Below are 13965 nucleotides of genomic sequence, written 5' to 3' on the forward strand. Positions count from 1 at the left end.
TCTGCTCCACCCCATGCTAGCTTTGTTTCTCCTGGAGAATGGTGTGTTTATAATTTGGGGCTCAACATCTGGTGTTAATAACTCCACCTTCTCATGCCATCATCAGGAAAACTAACCTTGTAATGCCAGTTCAATAATGAAATTTCCCCATTCACTGCCAGTCTCCTATAACCAAACTTTGAACAGAACTTCATTGTTTCCACAAGGCTAGCACTGGTTTAAGTTTGTATTGACTCAGCTTTGTACCATGGATTAGATTGCTCAAATTAAAACTCTTGATACAGAATTTCACGTATTCAGGCATGGAAGGCAAATAAAATCATGCAGGACGTGCTGATCCTCACGCAAAATTTCTTCATCTTCTACAAAACTCTACACAGGAGCACTACTACATTTGTGACATCGGAGTATGTCCCTGTTGAACTATTACTCTGTGTACTGCTCAAAATGTTAAATTACAGAGGTTAGAAACATTGAATCCCCTGCTTGTTTTAAAACTCCTCTTTTAAAAGCCTAAAGCACTGTTTTCCTCCCTAGTGATTTACATCTATTATAGAAATAACTTACAGCTGGAAATCTTCCACGGCTTTAGTTTGACTTCCTTTCCTTCTCTGTTCTATAATCCAAAAACACTAGTTTCTAATCCTGGGCTGAATGCATCAAGGTGATTTGCAAACTATGACCTGCGCTTAAAGTGAAGTGGTAAATGCGGTACTGTGTGGGGTAAAAGGAGCATTTTCTCTCTGGATTCTTGTATTTATGCCCTGCGTGACATGGGTTTAAGCTACAACTTGATGTGTGGGGTTAATGAAGAGCTTGCAAAACAGCACATTCTAAACGCCATCGGTAGTTTGCACCCCCCCCCCCCCCTTCCCCCCACCTTACAAATAGCTGTCAGTATCCCGGGGGTTACCATTGAACAGAAACTGAACAGGAATAACCATATAAATACTGTGGCTACAAGAGTAGGTCAAAGGCTAGGAATCCTGCAGTGAGTAACTCATCCCTTGACTCCCCACAGTCTGCCCACAATCTACAAGGTACAAGTCAGGAGTGTGATTACAAGTCAGGAGTGTGATGGAATACTCTCCACTTGCCTGGACAAGTGGGGCTCCAACAACACTCATGAAGCTTGACACCATCCAAGACAAAGCAGCCCACTTGATTGGCACCCCTTTCACAAACATTCATTCCCTCCACCACCGACGAACAGTGGCAGCAGTATGTACCAGCTATAAGATGCATTGCAGCAATTCACCAAGGCTCCTTAAGCAGCTCCTTCCAAACCCACAAATGTTGCCATCTGGAAAGGCAAGGGCAGCATGTACCTGGGAACCCCACCAGCTGGAAGTTCCCCTCCAAGATCTAGTGCCTCGTGCCACTAGACACAGGAGAGGACCATGGAAGGGGAGGAAGGACTGTCTCGTAATTGAACTCCTGGAACTCCTTCCCTAACAGCACTGTGGTTGTATCTACACCACAACGTCTGCAGTGATTCAAGGAGGCAGCTCACCACCATCTTCTCAAGGGCAATTAGGGATGGGAATGCTGGTCTAGCCACCAGTGCCCACTTCCAGTAAAAATGATTAAAAAAAGGACTTCAATCTCATTTGTGTTGTTGAGCACTGGTCATCCTATAAAGTCATCTTTATTGCAGTCAAGATATGTTACTTGAACATGAAATGCAGCATTTATAAACAAAAATGATTATAATTAACCTTGGTGATTTTCTTACCCTTAAAGAGGATCTGTTCAATTACTAGACAGTCCTTCCTCCCCTTCCATGGTCCTCTCCTGTGTCTAGTGGCACGAGGCAAACAAAACATATGCTTATGTCTGTTTCAATGGCTAGTGCTTCCTGGAGCAGGTTGCTAAGCTGTCACCAGTGGCTAGGGGTGCCACTCCACATCAAGCATTGCTGACCAGGAGATTCTCCCACTGGCATACTGGAAGGATTAACAGGTTGATAATGAGCCTGTTTGGCTCCATTACAAATGCACCTTCCATGGACATCAAGTCCTGCAGTGGGACTCGAACTCAAAACATCTGGCTCACTTCGCACAAGGCCTCTCCACGGGACAATAACTAGCTACTAGTCTGAATAAACATCTTCCCTCAATTCTTTCCTCGGTTCTTGTGAAAGCATAGACTTTCACTGACATGTGACTCTACAGGCAGCCGCGACTTTCCGGTGTCTTACTACTGTAAGTGGCCATTCCTATTGTATAAGCCTAAAGTGTGATTTTTATTCAAACTGAAAGATATGAAAGTAGAGTCCAATCCCGACCAGAAGTTCACCAGTTAGCCACATATGCACAGTCCACTGGACAGTAATCAGGAATGGGAATAATGAATTTCTCCCTTCTTAACCAGGAATATTAATCCGGTTATAGTACTCTGAACTGACACTTGGCTGAGATCAGCTAACCACAGAGTTCTTTGTCTGTCACAATATTACCTCAAGTACTGGTGGGAAATCCTCACTGCCAAAGGCATCCAGCAGCCCTGAGCTCTTCTGATAGATGGGGTTGCCAATCAATTCCATCTGCACGTTTACCGGATCTATGATGGACAGGGCAGTCTCTTGTTCATTGCCAAGTCGGCATGAAAACACCTGCAAATAGGCATTTAGAAATGAAACATCAAACTCTCCAGTGCTTACTGTCATTTTCAAAAGAGCAACTTAAATGCATAAAATTTAGATGAAGCATTTTGACAGAGCACATAAGCTGGGAACGGATTTACACTCATGATTTACCACTCTACCAGGGTCTGACTTCAGTCATTCCATTGAGAATACAGCAATGAGTGCCAAAGGGCTGATTTTACCATTGCGTCACCCCTGTTTTCGGGCACGAAAACTTGATAGAAGTCGGGCGTGCATGCATTTAAATTGAATTAATGGGCTGCCCGCCTAACATTACCAGCATTTCCCCTTATACCATCGCGTTCGCGCGTCCAGATTCAGCGCGAAACAGACACGCTCAGCAAAGGTCTGTTTCGGGCGCTCCAGCTTCTGAAGAGGTAAGTTTAGAGCTTCTAAGGCTCTCTGACTCAGATCGGTGGTGGGGGGGGCCAGATCATTGTCTGGCGGGGGGAAGGAAGGAGGGAGGCCCGATCGCTCTGTGGTGAGGTGGGGGGCGGGGGAGGGGGGTGGAGGAGGAGGGAGGGAGGCCAGATCATTCTCTGGCGGGGGGTGGGGAGGGAGGAGCGTCAGATGTATCTCTGGTTTTGGGGGGGGGGGGGGGGGGGGGGGGGGGGGGCAGAGGGAGGCGGGAGGCCTGATCACTCGCTGGTGGGGGGGGGGGGGGGGCTGCTGCCACTCTGCGGGCAATCGGTGGGGGGTGAAGGGGGGGGACAGAGTGTCGCGATCGGTCTGAGTAGTGGGGGTGGGTGGGTGGATAAGGGGAACAGTTATGTTGTGGGGGTGGGGTGATGTCTGTGGGGGCCATCGCTCCTGGGCCGCTTTATCCACTTTTTGCGGCCCGGGAGCAATGTGACAGGGGAACGTTTTTCAATTTTTTTTTCATCGCGCATGCGCAATTCAAAGCTCCGGTCGGTGCTGCAGCGTTTCGGGCGCGATAAGCCCAGCCCACAGCGCAATTCAGACCCACGATTATTTTTTCAGGCTAAGTGCATGTGGGGGCATCTGAGAGCAGTTTCCCAAGTCGGATCTGAATTGCGCCCAGATTCAGCACTTAGAATCAAAATGGTAAAATCGGGCCCAAAGTATCACTCCAAGATTGTATGAAAATATAGCTGGAGAAAGCAAATCAACGTTATACTACTAGACTCGCGCGGAGATAGCTGATACTGGGATGGTGGGGGTTATCTTGCAAAGAAAGGTAGGACAGATTGAGCCTGTAGCTATTGGAGTTTAGAAAGTGAAGATGCGATCTTATTGAAACATACAAGATCCTGAGGGGACTTGACAGAGTGGATGTTGAAAGGATGTTTCTCTCTGTGGGAGAGAGTAGAACGAGGAGGACATAATCAAAAAATAAGAGGCCTTTCATTCAGGGCAGAAACTAGAAGAAATTTTCGCTTGGAGATTTGTGAATCTCCAAGAGAAACTGGAACTGGAGGCAGGGTCAATTAATATTTTTAAGGTAGAAGTAAATAGATTCTTGACTAACAACGGAGTCAAGGTGGAATGTGCAGTTGAGGCCACAATCAGATCAACCATGATCTTATTGAATGGCAAAGCCGGTTCGAAGGGCCGAATGATCTTCTCCTGCTCTGAATTTGTAGGTTTGTACACAGAAGGTCCAAAGCCGAATTTAAGCTGATGGGCCTTTATAGATGATTCTGCTTGGTTCCCAATGCACTTCAGCATTGCCATTTAGGAAAAAATGGTTACAAATAAGGAGTCCATCAACATCAGTTAATTGGCTGTTTTCCAAGATTTCCCTGTCAAGTCTCCAAGCCAGCTGCTGAAACAACTTCAAATGTTAAGATTATTCCTGGAATTTTTTTTTAAAAAAGGAGCTATGAACGAAATTCCATTTTGATAGCAAAGTGACAAAACAATAATTTCACAGTTTCACACTGCAAAAGGAAATAATTGTACATCAGAAAATAAAACCATGGGCCGAATCTTTTGTAGAGTGGTAGTCACCATTGGGTTCCCCCTCCACTCTATTCCATTTTACTTACCTTAGTCTGCGGCTGCACATTTCTGACCTGGACATCTGTAGGGCTGTTGGGTGACCTGGAGGGTAATTAGGTGGTTGGCGGGGTTTGGGGGAGTAGTCATGGATTGGGGGGGGGGTGGTGGGGTGAGGGTGTTTGGTAGGAATCAGTACTATAGTTACGCAGGAGTTGGAACTGATTTTAATACTTCTAATCTTTCCTGGATAACTATTCTGCTAAGTGAGTCAGAACAATATGAGGTCTCTGACTTTTAATTGAAGTTTCCGAGGGTTCCACACCCAGGGTAATTTCCCAACAGAAGCTGAAACTTCCCAGGCAATTTCCATGCAGTCCTTGCGTGTGGACTTCCGAGAGGTCCCCCACAAAGGCATCTTCCAGGGTACCTCTGGGGTACGGCCCTCTAGCGAACGCAGGATCAGGGCCATTATTTCCTCCAAGGAATGGTTGCGATATCAACATTTTTTTTTTTTTACCTCAATTCCTCCAAGGCTGCCAGAGAATGGCCGATCCACAAGCCGTGGTTTGTAGGTGAGCACAGTGGTCGCCTTCAGAATAATTGCATTTGTATCGTGGCATGACATGTCTTCGACCACAACAAATTCAGTGCCTGTGAAAGGGGATTAAAGTTGTTGATTAAAGAGAATGTAAACTGGTGGAAGACAGAAACAACAGTAATCTCCGAAATTCCATTTTGAAAAGGTAATCCCCTTTGATATTATCCTACATGCTGCTTCGAGCATGTTCTTTGAGCAGGTTGCTCAATCCTGGCTGTTCAAATAGCATTTAAGTCAACTACGTATCACAGGACAGGACTGCAAACGAATAAATTACCAGATTTATCAAATTTAAATCTACTACCTTCCATGGTCACATCTGAACTAGACCAGTACCATAACTACAAGGTGACTGTAGGTAGTATCTTATGTCTCAGGGCAATACTGATGGATTGAATGTGCTGAAAGTTACATGAAAGCAGCATTAAAAATGAAAAGAGCAATTGTTTTCAATAATTCATGATTAATGTTGCTTTTTGCACTACAGGAACGCTCAGTAGTATACTTTAATCCTGCCACAATATTCCCCATGAGTGAAAACATTGAGCCCTGTTAGCATATGGTTTTACGATCACAGAATAGAATCACAGAATCCCGACAGTGCAGAAAGAGGCCATTCAGCCCATCGAGCCTGCACTGACAACAATCCCACCCAGCCCCTATTCTGTAACCCCATGGTATTTACCTTACTAATCTCCCTGACACTGAGGGGCAATTTAACATGGCCAATCCACCTAACCCGCACATTTTTTGGGCTGTGGGAGGAAACCGGAGCACCCGGAGGAAACCCATGCAGATATGGGGAGAAACGTGCAGACTCCGCACAGACAATGACGCGAGGTCGGAATCGAACCTGGGTCCCCGGAGCGGTGAGGCAGCAGTGTTAACCACTGTGCCACCGTGCCTGTTGGTATTATCGCGCAGATGGCCATCTCATGTGTGAACCAAGCAAGTGAATGCTTGGAGTTTAGTGAACTGCATTCTCCCCTCAACATAACATCCACCCTTTCCTGGAGATGCCATCAGATAGTCATTGAGTGTGGAAGCTATTGATAGTCTTAAGCATTCCCAGTCCAGAGGAACTCATGCTAAACTGCAATGCCCCAACTACATCCCAAGAAAAATCAGTTAATCCATCAGGATTCTGGTCCATATGGTACAGAAATACATCAAGAGTAGCCCTTATCCACTTGGCTGTTGAGAGGGATTTCTTTTTAGGAACTATAATATTACCGTCCATGTCTTCAAAAAGATAAATATTTATAATCTGGAAATGAACAGAACATTAAAGAAAATAATCAACTGTTTGACTGAAGCTTAGTGAGGTTGGCCTGAAAGCTGTTTTTACCAGTTACGTTGATTTTCACTTCCAAGTACTTCTCATTCGGCAGTGGCACGGAAGATCGCTTTGTGATAACTCCATACTTCACCGTTTTGGGGACCAAGATTTCGCCACCAACCTTTCGGTCGCGGGCTGGTGAGGCGGTTTCTGGTTTCTTTGGGCTGTTGGATGTTTGCAGGAAATCCCGTACAAGCATTAGCCAATCAAATATCACAAAGACACGCAGGTTGTTCAGAACCACAGTGAAGCATGAAGCATCTCTGGTCGACCTGGGGAATCGAGAAAGTCTTTCAGTACTTCAGACTGAAGTCACAATGGAATTCAACTTACCAGCAATATCCAGTGCAGAGTTTTTGTAATTTATTTAATAATTGAAAACCCTACTCAAAAATGATTAAGAAACATTGATAATAATCTATTAATTTTCCCTCTAACAGCATAGCAATAGTTAGAAACTTTCACTGCAGGAAATAACCCACAGAACCCACGTCTTATTATAGATTTCTTACTCAACATTCAACTTAGTGGAATAACTTGATGACAAAGGCATGGATGAGGGTTTCAGCAGCAACAGAAGCTGAGGTAGGGTGGAGGCAGATAAAATTGCAGAGGGGAAAGTAGGTGGTCTTTTTCTTTGTAGGAAGAGTACTGTGGTGTTTTTAAAAGATAGGCTGCAGGCCTCAAGGGCTCAAAGAACTGCCTTCTATCCAGAACACCAGCATGGCTCTTATCATTAAGACAACGTTAATATGATCATTTTCCTCTGTTCTCATGATAGAATCTTATTTTATCTATCAGTTTAGTGGAAGAATAATCTTTACCAGTAACATTTACCATGACAATGGGCTTTAAATATGAACAACAGACAAGCATGTATGTCCATTTTGTGGCAAGTTATTATGACTATAAGTACTGAAGGTACACAGTTTCTACGGTACTGGCTGTTACCATGTCCTTTTGTAGCCCCTCCCCTATTTTCTTTCCTGCCCTCTTGAAGATGCCAACTTTTGCAGGGGTACAGGTCAATGACTACAGTCAGCCCTGCTAGTAACTTGCCAAACTAACTCTCCTTCCTATGGGCAGCACAGTGGCATTGCTACCTTGCAGCATCAGAGAATCAGGTTCGATTCCCAGCTTGGGACACAGTCTGTGCGGAGTCTGCACATTCTCCCCATGTCTGCGTGGGTTTCCTCTGGGTGCTCCAGTTACCTCCCCACAGTCCGAAAGATGGGCTGGTTAGGTGGATTGGCCATGCTAAATTCTCCCTCAGTGTACCCGAACAGGCGCCGGAGTGTGGTGCCTAGGGGATTTTCACAGTAACTTCATTGCAGTATTAACATAAGCCTACTTGTGACACTAATAAATAAAGCTTTAAACTACGTAAACGAGTCAAGGCAGACTATTTAGTCATAGAGAACATCTCAAGTGAGCCTGATTCTGTATTTATAAGACATCCACAGACCTTTTGGCAATGGTCACCATTAACTAATAGCAGTGTTCAGTATTTGAGGCTATTCAATGCTGCAACTGTTATACTGTTCCACACCTGTAATGCAGTTCCATTTGCAGTGAGGCTCGGTTGCTACTACTCTTTGATGCATCCAAAATGCATCTAAATACATTCGGCTTGGCGTCTGGGTTCATTGTTGATCCAGTGCTTCGAGTGTCGTATGCCATCATTGAGTGAGAGACCAGATTTACGGACTTTGTTGTGTTTGAAAAACTCTCGTAAAGCAGCTTTGACTTTTTGAAATCAAACCTGGAGAGGAAATAATTGATTTAATACAGAAATTAATTCGGCACACATACTTCAATGATTTGCAACGGGAATATGAGCAGTTATTAAAAATATTTCATTTTGTGAACTTACTGCTTGCAAAAGCTTGCTCCCTGTAATCAAATTTTGATTTTTTCAATTACCGATTCCTGTGTCCATACTTATAATGGAATAATGCTGGCATAAACTTGCCATGCAACTGTATTCTCCTGCCCATGTTGGTGCTAAAGCATCTCAGTTTCTGTGCTTATTTGGCAGTCCGTTTGCTGCACCCCTGATTAGCCAGACTCCCCCCCCCCCCCCCCCCCCCCCCAACTGCAGTGTTAAGGTAGAGGCTATTATTACGTTACAACAAACTTCACTTCCTTGCTTCCCAAATTCTTGTAAATTTTATCATTCAATATGAAAAATCAATACATAAAAAAATCCTAGTATTACATAACAATATGGACAGACAGGACAGCACGGTGGCACAGTGGTGAGCACAGTTGTCTCAATGCCAGAGACCCGGGTTCAATTCTGGCCTCGGGGTGACTGTCTGTGTGGAGTTTGCATGTTCTCCCAGTGTTTTCATGGATTTCCTCTGGGTGCTCTGGTTTCCTCCCATAGTCCAAAGATGTGCGTGTTAGGTGGATTGGCCATGCTAAATTGCCCCTTAGTGTCAAGGGGAATAAGCAAGGTAAATATGTGGGGTTATGGGGATAAACTCTGGGTGCCATAGCTATCGGTGCAGGCTCAATGGGTGGAATGACATCCTTCAGCACTGTAGGGATTCGATGATAACTTCAAAACAGAAAATGAATTATGCTTGCATTCCTCGGCCCAATCATCATCTGTCTTCTAACCCATCTTCGCCCAAAGACTACACTTGGGCCGGAATTCCCCGGCCATTCAAAGCGGTGGGATCTTCTGGTCTTGCCAACGGTGCACCCCCCACTGTGGGCTTCTCAGCGGCAAAGAACATAAGAACATAAGAAATAGGAGCAGGAGTAGGCCATCTAGCCCCTCGAGCCTGCCCCGCCATTCAATAAGATCATGGCTGATCTGACGTGGATCAGTACCACTTACCCGCCTGATCCCCATAACCCTTAATTCCCTTACCGATCAGGAATCCATCCATCCGCGCTTTAAACATATTCAGCGAGGTAGCCTCCACCACCTCAGTGGGCAGAGAATTCCAGAGATTCACCACCCTCTGGGAGAAGAAGTTCCTCCTCAACTCTGTCTTAAACCGACCCCCCTTTATTTTGAGGCTGTGTCCTCTAGTTTTAACTTCCTTACTAAGTGGAAAGAATCTCTCCGCCTCCACCCTATCCAGCCCCCGCATTATCTTATAAGTCTCCATAAGATCCCCCCTCATCCTTCTAAACTCCAACGAGTACAAACCCAATCTCCTCAGCCTCTCCTCATAATCCAAACCCCTCATCTCCGGTATCAACCTGGTGAACCTTCTCTGCACTCCCTCCAATGCCAATATATCCTTCCTCATATAAGGGGACCAATACTGCACACAGTATTCCAGCTGCGGCCTCACCAATGCCCTGTACAGGTGCATCAAGACATCCCTGCTTTTATATTCTATCCCCTTCGCAATATAGGCCAACATCCCATTTGCCTTCTTGATCACCTGTTGTACCTGCAGACTGGGCTTTTGCGTCTCATGCACAAGGACCCCCAGGTCCCTTTGCACGGTAGCATGTTTTAATTTGTTTCCATTGAGATAGTAATCCCATTTGTTATTATTTCCTCCAAAGTGTATAACCTCGCATTTCTCAACGTTATACTCCATTTGCCATATCATAGAACATAGAACATAGAACATTACAGCGCAGAACAGGCCCTTCGGCCCACGATGTTGCACCGACCAGTTAAAAAAAAAACTGTGACCCTCCAACCTAAACCAATTTCTTTTCGTCCATGAACCTATCTACGGATCTCTTAAACGCCCCCAAACTAGGCGCATTTACTACTGATGCTGGCAGGGCATTCCAATCCCTCACCACCCTCTGGGTAAAGAACCTACCCCTGACATCGGTTCTATAACTACCCCCCCTCAATTTAAAGCCATGCCCCCTCGTGCTGGATTTCTCCATCAGAGGAAAAAGGCTATCACTATCCACCCTATCTAAACCTCTAATCATCTTATATGTTTCAATAAGATCCCCTCTTAGCCGCCGCCTTTCCAGCGAAAACAATCCCAAATCCCTCAGCCTCTCCTCATAGGATCTCCCCTCCATACCAGGCAACATCCTGGTAAACCTCCTCTGCACCCTCTCCAAAGCCTCCACATCCTTCCTGTAATGTGGGGACCAGAACTGCACACAGTACTCCAAGTGCGGCCGCACCAGAGTTGTGTACAGTTGCAACATAACGCTACGACTCCTAAATTCAATCCCCCTACCAATAAACGCCAAGACACCATATGCCTTCTTAACAACCTTATCTACTTGATTCCCAACTTTCAGGGATCTATGCACACATACACCTAGATCCCTCTGCTCCTCCACACTATTCAAAGTCCTCCCGTTAGCCCTATATCCTCGCCCACTCACTCAGCCTGTCCAAATCTCTCTGCAGGTCTTCTCCGTCCTCCACACGATTCACTTTTCCACTTATCTTTGTGTCGTCTGCAAACTTCGTTACCCTACACTCCGTCCCCTCCTCCAGATCATCTATATAAATGGTAAATAGTTGCGGCCCGAGTACCGATCCCTGCGGCACGCCACTAGTTACCTTCCTCCAACCGGAAAAACACCCATTTATTCCGACTCTTTGCTTCCTGTCGGATAGCCAGTCCCCAATCCACTTTAACACACTACCCCCAACTCCGTGTGCCCTAATCTTCTTCAGTAGCCTTTTATGGGGCACCTTATCAAACGCCTTTTGGAAATCCAAAAACACCGCATCCACCGGTTCTCCTCCATCAACCGCCCTAGTCACATCTTCATAAAAATCCAACATGTTCGTCAAGCACGACTTTCCCCTCATGAATCCATGCTGCGTCTGATTGATCGAACCATTTCTATCCAGATGCCCTGCTATCTCCTCTTTAATAATGGATTCCAGCATTTTCCCTACTACAGACGTTAAGCTGACCGGCCTATAGTTACCCGCCTTTTGTCTCCTTCCTTTTTTAAACAGCGGCGTAACATTAGCCGTTTTCCAATCAACCGGCACTACCCCAGAATGCAACGAGTTTTGATAAATAATCACTAACGCATCCACTATTACCTCTGACATTTCTTTCAATACCCTGGGATGCATTCCATCCGGACCCGGGGACTTATCCACCTTCAGTCCCATTAGTCTACCCAGCACTGCCTCTCTGGTAACATTAATTGTATTAAGTATTTCTCCTGCTGCCAACCCTCTATCGTTAATATTTGGCAAACTATTTGTGTCCTCCACCGTGAAGACCGACACAAAAAACTTATTTAAAGACTCAGCCATATCCTCATTTCCCACTATTAACTCCCCCCTCTCGTCCTCCAAGGGTCCAACATTCACTCTAGCCACTCTATTCCTTTTTATATATTTATAAAAACTTTTACTATCATTTTTTATATTAATTGCTAGCCGAGCTTCATAGTCTATCCTTCCTTTCTTTATCGCTTTCTTAGTCTCTCTTTGTTGTTTCTTAAATTTTTCCCAATCACTTGTTTCTCCACTATTTTTGGCCACTCTGTACGCAGCTGTTTTTATTTTAATACTCTCCTTTATTTCCTTCGTTATCCACGGCTGGTTCTCCCTTTTCTTACAATCCTTGTTTTTTGCTGGAATATATTTTTGCTGAGAACTGAAAAGGATCTCCTTAAAAATCCTCCACTGTTCCTCAGCTATCCTACCTGCCAGCCTGCTCTCCCAGTCTACCTTAGCCAATTCATCCCTCATCCTATCATATTTCCCTCTGTTCAAACAGAGGACACTGGTTTGGGACCAAACTTTCTCCTCTTCCATCTGAATCAGAAATTCGACCATATTGTGGTCACTAGACCCAAGAGGGTCCTTCACAATAAGATCCTTAATTCTACCTACCTCGTTACACAATACCAGATCCAAAATAGCTCGTTCCCTCGTCGGTTCCGTAACATGCTGTTCAAGGAAACTATCCCGACAGCATTCTAAGAACTCTTCCTCCATTCCACCCTTACCGACTTGAGTCTGCCAGTCAATGTGCATGTTGAAGTCCCCCATGATTATTGCCGTTCCGTTTTTACACGCATCCCTTATCTGCTTGTTTATAGCCCTCCCTACCTCAACATTATTATTTGGGGGTGCATTCAACGGGAAACCCTGTTGACAATGGCGAGACCAGAAGATGCCACTGCTGGCCAATGGCAGGCCGCCTCTGCTGCTGCGGAATACACGGTAGGTAGTGCGGGAAATCCCACCCTTGATCCTGATTCAATATGGGCAAGACCACCAAAGATCAATTTATTTATCAATCATATGCAATGTAGGATGTCAGATTACTAACGTTCAAAAATACACGTACTCAGAAATACATCTTACAGCAAACACTAAGGGCAGCGTACAGGGTGGTCCATGGCGATAGGAACAGGGACAGACAATTCAATCTCTGAACACAAAAGGCAGCATACATTTGATTTGATTTATTGTCACATGTATTAGTATATAATGAAAAGTATTGTTTCTTGCGCGCTATACAGACAAAACATACCATTCATAGAGAAGGAAACGAGAGTGCAGAATATAATGTTACAGTTATAGCAAGGGTGTAGAGAAAGATCAACTTAATGCAAGGTAAGTCCACTCACAAGACAGCAGGGAAGAAGCTGTTCTTGTGTCGGTTGGTACGTGGCCTCAGACTGTTGCATCTTTTTCCCGAAGGAAGAAGGTGGGAGAGAGAATGTCCGGGGTGTGTGGGGTCCTTAATTATGCGGCTGCTTTGCCGAGGCAGCGGGAAGTGTAGACAGAGTGAATGGGAGTTTCCATGTGATAGAAACAGAAACAGATCATTCAATCAATTCAGGTTATGTTGCAGCTGTATAAGGTGCTGGTGAGGCCAAACCTGGGTACTGTGTACAGTTTTGAGGGGGGGGGGGGGCAGGGGCGATTCGCTCAGCACGCTGCGCTGCTTTAACAGCACACAGCACAGCGGGTCAGGAGGCTCAAGCGGAGGCTGCTTAGCAGGCTTCCTGCTGAGCGCCACAGCCTCTGCGATTCTCCAGCCGCTTGAGGGGCCAGCAATCAGGAGGCTGGCGGCGTGAGCCACTACGCATGCACCGATCTTGGCGTTGACAGATCGGCACATGCGCAGTGGCCCGCTCGGCGCTATGCTGCCAGCCTCTCCAGCGGGAATAGATCGCACCCCATGATTTTTCGTGAGATTCACGCTAGTGCACTCTGCAGTACACAGAGTGTGGGAGATTCATTTTGAAAATCCTGCTGAAAGAACTAGCACGATTTACTCTAGTTTTGTGCGAATTCCACACTTTGAGTTTTTTTGGGAGAACCCCCCCACCCCACCCCCGGCACCGGAGGGGTGCAGAGGAGATTGACTAGGTTGATTCCAGAGTTGAGTGAGTTGGCCTATGAGGACAGACTGAGTAGACAGGTGCTATACTCATTGGAATTCAGAAGAATGAGGGGAGATCTTAGAGAAACGTATAAGATTA

General features: G+C 45.5%; 1 protein-coding gene across 6 annotated transcripts in view; it reads right to left on the reverse strand.

Moving 5' to 3' along the window:
- vps13d (vacuolar protein sorting 13 homolog D) overlaps positions 1 to 13965 on the reverse strand; it is a 270660-nt gene that overhangs the window by 166022 nt on the left and 90673 nt on the right. For all 6 annotated transcript variants that reach the window (XM_078239047.1, XM_078239044.1, XM_078239046.1 and 3 more), the window contains exons 29-32: positions 8096 to 8308; positions 6556 to 6818; positions 5127 to 5260; positions 2459 to 2614 (exon numbers count right to left, since the gene is read on the reverse strand). In XM_078239047.1, the coding sequence (XP_078095173.1) occupies positions 2459 to 2614; positions 5127 to 5260; positions 6556 to 6818; positions 8096 to 8308 (766 nt within the window). The remainder of the gene's footprint in view (positions 1 to 2458; positions 2615 to 5126; positions 5261 to 6555; positions 6819 to 8095; positions 8309 to 13965) is intronic.

Source organism: Mustelus asterias, chromosome 22 (genome assembly GCF_964213995.1).
Source record: "Mustelus asterias chromosome 22, sMusAst1.hap1.1, whole genome shotgun sequence".
NCBI lineage: Eukaryota > Metazoa > Chordata > Chondrichthyes > Carcharhiniformes > Triakidae > Mustelus > Mustelus asterias.